Source organism: Geotrypetes seraphini, chromosome 10 (genome assembly GCF_902459505.1).
Source record: "Geotrypetes seraphini chromosome 10, aGeoSer1.1, whole genome shotgun sequence".
Classification (NCBI taxonomy): domain Eukaryota; kingdom Metazoa; phylum Chordata; class Amphibia; order Gymnophiona; family Dermophiidae; genus Geotrypetes; species Geotrypetes seraphini.
The window spans coordinates 100,956,050-100,963,320 of record NC_047093.1 but is presented as its reverse complement, the minus strand read 5'-3'; the positions used below and the strand labels follow the sequence as shown (position 1 = coordinate 100,963,320).

Genomic DNA, 7,271 nt, shown 5'->3' with positions numbered 1-7,271 from the left:
CGGTCCTTTGAATATTGCTGGTTAAAAGCAGATTAGAGTTAATAAAAATAGCATAATTGTTATAAAATACATCTTAAAGCTCAGAGAAATTGCATGAGATGTGTGCCTTCCTTCCTTCCAGGATAAAGACTTGCTATGAATACTGTCCAGTATTACTGTGACTTCTCTTACTTGCTATGCAGTCCTGGAAATACATCAGATTAGAACAGAGTGCAGTATTTTTTTTTTCCGAGGGGGTGGGAGGGAGGGTATTTCTTCTATAGAATGCTGGTTTTCTATACCTTTGGTACGGTTTATCCTTAAAGCCGATCCATTAACAATGTGCCCAGGAAGGTTAAATAAATTCCATGCCCCCAACTACCCCCCCCCCCTTTCCAGTTAAAGAGCTAAGACCCCTATCTTTAAAGGAATATTATTAATACTTTTTAATTTGTGCTTCATTCCAGGATCCGGCATGCAAAACTTGCTATTTATTTCACTCTAAGTGAATATAAACCCTTACAACCGACTTAGCCTATGCAAACCTATTGAGAGAAACGTTTTTCTCTAATGTACAATAAGCTCCAGAGACTAGAATTAACTAACCCCTCTAGTTAGGGATTCTAACACACCACGTACTTCGAGCATTTATTGTATGGGTTCTGGACAGTATTTCAAATAACACACACACATTTCAAATAAAAGCAAAAAGCAACACTTTTAATTCTAAACTCTGGACTTATTTCGAATAACATTCTGTTATATGTTATTAATATCAAATCAGTCTTTCTGAAAGAAAAGGCATATAAAAAAAATCGGAGGACAGAGATGAGAAGATTTATTTTTTCGTATAATATTCGTAGGGTCTTGTATAATAGCCTTTTTACCGATTATTCTTTAATATGTATAACATTGAAACCTGACCACAGAATGTATTTTGTTAACCGAGTCGAGCCCTCCTGTTGGGATGAATCGGTATAAAAAAAAAATCAAAGATTTGATTAGATTAGATACACAAATAAATAATGAGACGTCCCGAGAGAGACGAAAACAATAAAAAAAAAAAGTCACGTTAGTGGCACTGGAATTATTTCTACAAAATCCAAAAAGCTGAAAAAGATAGCAGAGATTTCGTTCCCGGGTTTTTATTATTATTATAACATGCAAATGGCTGACACCTTCTTGCAACAATTGAGTAATCATTCGCATTGTAGCATATTGCATTTCGTGCCTTCATGCTCCTTCAGCCTATGTGGTTGTTGTGCCCAGTTTTTAGCCACTGGCGCCCTCTGCCTGTTGCACCTCGCGCAAACGGAAGCACATATCGCTTGAACGTTACATCGTGTTAGATTGAAGGAGATAGCGATGGTCTTAGCGACGAAATTGCAGTTGTTCTGTCAAATATGCGATTCTATGTTGTGGTGCAGTGAGGTGAGAACTGGGTTCAATTCCCACTGCAAGTCTTGTCACTCTGGGCAAAGTCATTCTCTTAGGTAGAAAACGATTGTGGGCCCATTAGGGACAGAGAAAATGCCTGCATAGAATAAATGTTGTAAATCCACTACTCTTAGCATATGTTCCACCAAAAATAAGTACAGAAGTAGTCACGTACTGTAAAGATCGCAAAAAAAGAGGAAAAGAAACCTATTTCAGAACCAGTAGCATGTCTTTCCAGCATCGGCAATTTTGACACGATCCCTAACCTCCCTTGTCGCCCTGCCCCCCACGTGGGTCGCGCCCAATCGGCATACTTTCTCCCAAACCCACTTCCCTACCTCCCTAGCGAACCCCGCCCACGATACGTCACAGGTATGTTATTTTGTCATTCAAATAAAAGGTCTGTCTAAAAGGAGAGGCGCCGAGGCTTCCCGTCGACTGAAGTTGGAGAACGAGGGGAGCGGGGTGCAATTCAGGCTTCGGAGGGAAGGGCGAGGCGTGGAAGGGGGGAGACGGGTGCACGAGAGAACGCCGCTCCCCCTACCTTCGGTCTCTATTCGCCCCGTCGCTGCATGCCAAAGGACAAGTGTCGCTCACATCTTCAGTAGCCCGCAGAGAAGGACAGAATCCCCAGCAGAAGCAAGTCGGCTCCTCTTTCTGCCCCCCCCCCAACGTCTGTGGGGAGGCTAAGGCAGAAGCCTACCGGGGAAGTGGAAGAGCATCTGGTTTCGGTCGGCATCTGGGAGCTATTTTGGAGCATTCCTAAGTGACACTTGCGAGATTCGGCTCTGCGAACCCTCTCCCCGGCTCGAATCCAGTGCTGAGATCCTCGGATTTAGCTGCTGGGGGGAGGGGGGGAGGAGGGGGGGGGCTTTGGAAACCGCAGCCCTTGTGTAACCCTGTCCGAGAACTGCTTGCGAAGAGGCACCTGCATCCTGCTCTCATGATCTCCAGACTAACTGCCGCCCGCTTCCTGCTGGCTAAATAGCTGCGAGGAAGCGCCCAGCCCTGCAGTCTTGAAGCAAATTCTTCTTCTTCTTTTTTTTGGCAAACTTGGGGTAAAGAAAGAAAGAATATCCCTCGAATTGAAGGATTTGGCCTGTTCTAAAAACTGCACCTTCAAACACTTCTCCAGCCCCCAGGTTTGGGGCTGGTGGTGGGGAAGCCTTTGACTGGTTGCTACCCAGCGCCCCCTCCTGGCCCTGCAGTTGCTTTCGCCATGAGTCAGACCGAACTGGCCACCTGCACGGCGCCCCAGACCCAGAGGATCTTCCAGGAGGCGGTGAGGAAGGGCAACACCAAGGAGTTGCAGTCCCTGCTTCAGAACATGACCAATTGCGAGTTTAATGTGAATTCCTTCGGGCCCGAAGGGCAGACGGCCCTGCACCAATCCGTAATCGACGGCAATCTGGAACTGGTAAAACTGCTGGTGAAGTATGGGGCTGACATCAGACTGGCGAATAGGGACGGCTGGAGTGCCCTGCACATAGCTGCTTTCGGGGGTCACCAAGACATTGTCCTGTACCTGATCACCAAGGCGAAATACTCTTCCAGTAGCCGATGATGTCAGCGTGGGGTGTGTGTGGGTGTAATTATTTGTTTTCTTTTGTGTTAATTATTATTATTATTATTTTTAAGTGCTGTATCTCCTTGATGAATCCTAAAAAGAGAGAGGGGGGGAGGTGTATTGCTCATTTGAAAAGACAGTTTTGCTTTTCTCGTTTTCTTAAAGCCTACATGGGGTAATCAATGGAAACATCATTCCCTTATCTTCTCCCTTTATTTCAGGCTAAATTATAGGTAGTTTTTGTAAGTATTCCCTCCCCTCGGTAATAGTTTTCTGTTAGGTTTGAAGCTTGATTTTAAAGTACAGGGTGAAAGGTTCCGAATAGATGTCTCCAGCCCCAAATAAGAATAGTTGTCGATTGTTTTCATGCCTAAGGTACACTCTGATTTTACAGCACCTTCATGTGGGCTTGAGAAGCAAGTGTCATCTTAAAAGTAGAAGTTTTAATTTTTTAAACAAATTATATATATGTTATATATGTATAAATAAATAAATAATTTATATATATATAAAATATGTTCTTGAAATGTCAAAGCTGCTTGGTCTCCTGATTTTTGCGGAGAAATCTGGAGACCCACAAAGATTATGGAAAAAATATACATGTAAACGGCTTTTTACTTTTTTAAAATCTTGTTTTCTCACTTCTGGGTTTTTTTTTTTTTTTTTTTCTTTAACTACCTCGACTGTATTACAGTATTCAATTTTGTGAAAAAGCTAATCAGATGCTGTAAAGTTTAAACATAGTGTTTCCCTTCCCTTGGCCCATTGGAATGAAATCTGTCTAGGTCCGAACAGACAGCTAATTTAACCCCCTTTATTGATAAAAGGTGGGTTAATGTTTTAATGTCAAGCAGCCCCCTTAAAGTATTCATGCTCAGAACATTTCAACTCTTCCAACGCTTTTTTTCTTTGCCGGACTCTCTTCACCACTTACAGAGAGCAAACTTTTCACGACCTTGTTGCTTTAAAATACTTATAATACATCCTGCCTGTAGGGGAAGGGGTGGCTTTTCCTTTAGACTTCCCTGTTTTTTTAAAAAACAAGTGAAATTAACAGTTCAGCTTTTGTGGCCAAAATATTATAGCCCTTTAAGCTAATCATTATCCATGTAGATGTTTTATAAATGTAATTTCTCTGAACAGATCCGCTCACAACAAATCAAATATTTTAACGTTGATTACTACATGGCAAGCTCAAGATCATGATTTTATATTCTTTTTTTCTTTTCCAGTAAACTGAAAAAAAAATTGCTGGTAGGAATTTTCTATGATAAAGTGGCAAAAGAGAAATTGGTAGGGTGGGGGCGGGGGTAGGAATCTCGCTTTTACACAGAAGTAGAGATTGAGTGACCCCTGCTGGGTTGAAAGAAAGTTGCATAATTACCTGAAAACGAGCTTAATCGGAGTGATAGTAGGACTGAGTTTCACGCATCACAAATACAGAAAAAAAAAAATCGAATGGAATTTTATCTGTACAAAAAAACAAAACAAAAGAGAAGAAAACATCTTTATTTGCATTTGAGAAGTGACTGCACATACAATTTTCAATGCTGCTGTTTATTGCCATTAGCACAACACTATCATACAGAAATAAATGATAAAGGTGCCTCTTTGCACCTAAAAAAATTACTGCCAACTTTCTTGTTCCTTATCCAAAGCTGGAAAATGTAGTAACTTTTTAACTATTTATCTTTGTGTGTGTGTGTGGTTTTTTGTTGTTGGGGTTTTTTTTTTTTTTTGGGGGGGGATGAATTTTGTTGGGGAATAAAAGCTATTGCAAATGATGGTCATGTTGGTGAAAGAAATATGCCTAGCCTTAAAAAAAAAAAAGAAACAAAAGTAAAATTTGTCACATTTTGGTGCACTGACTAGTCTGCTTTATCTAGGATGCAGGTGTATCTTAAAGTGAAAAAAAAAATTGTAAGCAGACAAAAAGGTGAGACATTTTGTCTTGGAATGGGTCTACCTTATGACTTTCTGGTGAGATCTTTCCAGTATTTTCATTCCCAATCATAAAGCTTTTCCCAGAGAATTTTCTTGTTAGTGGCTCTGGGGGAAAATATTTAATACACCTGGCCCTAATTAGTGTAGGGATCATTCTGAAGAAAGAAGATAAGGATAAAGACCATATTCACCAGGCAACAGTGATATTTAATGTTGGCTGTTAAAAATATGAAGCATTTTCCTTAGATACAAAATGGAAAAAAACCCTGCAGTGCATTAGCCCTTGGAAATGTGATCTGAAAGTCATGGGAGGAGCATTCAACTACAAGACAGAGGTCTCACTCATAGATGTAGTTTACCTGCTTACTTTGGCGAGGTGCAAAGGCTGAGAAAGTCATATTGGCAGTGGGAGACAATTCAGCATTAGCATCCACAACATTTTAAGGTGTGTTTCTCCTTTTGCTCTCCTCTCCCAAACTACACCTGTGATCTCATTACAAAAAATATTAAGTAACTGATCACTTGCAGATTGCTTTAAAAACGCTGCAGAAGTTGTGGAGTGTGACCTTTGCTGTATCTGTGTGCATTGAGTACCAGACCCTTTGTAACTGCTTTGGTGTTAAAAAAGTTGCAAGAGATGAACAAAAACTTTTTATAGAGAATATAGAATAGCTTTCAGATGGCCGCACAAGTGTTTTTTGGTGGGGTTTTTTTGTTTATTTTTTGATAATAGATTTCCCACAATTTAAATGTCATAACATTTATGACATGCTATTGAAAATCCTGATTTTTTTTTTTTTAGGCCAAGCTCTGTTCTTTTTTTTAAAGAAAGCTTGGTTTTAAACCCAGTTTTAAAGGGAGTATTTTTTTTCTATAATGTTGTTAAAACACAATGTACCCATATTTATATTTTTATAAGATGCCTATAACAATTGTGAATCTCTATTCTTAGTTCTCAAGCTAGCATTCTTCTAGCCACCTGTCTTGGAGATTTGGAAAAATAACCACAGCCTGACCAATATTGCAAGGGGAAAGGGGTGTTTGCCTGACAACTGTTTTTACATTGATGAATTTTGACATCACACTATTATGTAACATCCTGAGAAGTTGCTGCCTTTTAGCTCATGTTTCAATTTTCTATGCAACCCCACACCCTGCTGTATCCTGAAGAGCATATATATGATTTAAAAGGAATGGTGATATTTTTACAAATGAGGTATTTTTCATAGTTTGATTTATAGTACAGTTGACCTTTCATGCCAAAATGGGGAGCGTAAGGGGGTAGGAAGTTCTTTTATGCATGGGTGGTCACTTTTGGGCAGATTTATAAAAAATCTTTAATGTGGGTGTTTTGTACTTTGAAAGAAGCAGTTTTATTGAAAATGTCGATGAGATTAGCGGACCTTGACGCTGATGCACAGATGACTCCAAAGAGGAGTTTTTGTGTACATTCTTCTCTAGATGTGAATACCTTTTTTTAATTATGTTAATTAATGCTAAGACATTTTGGGCTTATATTGAAGCTGTATGTGTCACTATTCTGATCATTGTAACTGGATAAAGTCTGTATAGACTTGTAACAGCAGCATGAAAGATTTATAAATAAATTTTTCATTGATCTTTTATATAAAAAACACTCTTCCTTTCTTACAACTTTTGCCTTGTGGTTTCGTAGAATTTTTTGCTTCTGGTGAAATCGAAATCTAACCAAGGAGAAGAAATGGAATGAAAATTGTTTTGTCCTTTCAAGGGCTGGTTGTCTGCTAGCTTTAAACAGACATCAAAGTTTTAAAACTTAGCTAATGCAGAGCTAACTTATTAGGGCAACTAAAGGTACCAAGTAAAACCATGCCATTTTATAAGACTATCTGGACTAGATGCACAAAACACAGTTGCTGTGGTCTGATTTTTTTTATCCGATTTCTAAAAAGTAATGGATGTTCAAATGGCTGCCCATGCAAATGAGTTTTGTGAAGGGCAGCCATCCCATCTGATCGTTAGGTTAGCAACTGGCTAAGCTGTGCTAACATGTGCAGAGCTGGTTTGGGGAAGCCTGAACAACTGAGTGGCAGGGGAAGCCCCAAAACAGTCTCCTGCCACTCAGATGTTGGGGCTTTATTCTTTTTTCCCTTTTTTCGTTAATGGCACAGATTTTGTGTATCTGTTACACATGCACAATATCTGTCCCCATAAAAAAAAGTGAGCCCCCCCCCATATGATGGTCCAACCCTTGATGACCCCTGGAACCAAAATAGAGACAGGAGGGCTGCCCGCTCCCAACTGCTGCCACAAAATGCCCCCCTCACCCCCTGTACATCAATAAAAATTGGCAGGAAGGATGCTT

General features: G+C 40.0%; 1 protein-coding gene across 1 annotated transcript; it reads left to right on the top strand.

Moving 5' to 3' along the window:
• The first annotated feature begins 1,796 nt into the window (after positions 1-1,796).
• On the top strand, positions 1,797-6,555 carry NRARP (NOTCH regulated ankyrin repeat protein). Its single transcript, XM_033961568.1, has one exon. It carries the CDS (start codon positions 2,636-2,638, stop codon positions 2,978-2,980), a length of 345 nt encoding a protein of 114 aa, XP_033817459.1. The 5' UTR covers positions 1,797-2,635; the 3' UTR covers positions 2,981-6,555.
• The last annotated feature ends 716 nt before the right edge of the window (positions 6,556-7,271 follow it).

Excerpts from the sequence above, each read along its gene's own strand:
- NRARP (XM_033961568.1), top strand. The coding sequence starts at position 2,636 with ATGAGTCAGACCGAACTGGCCACCTGCACGGCGCCCCAGACCCAGAGG.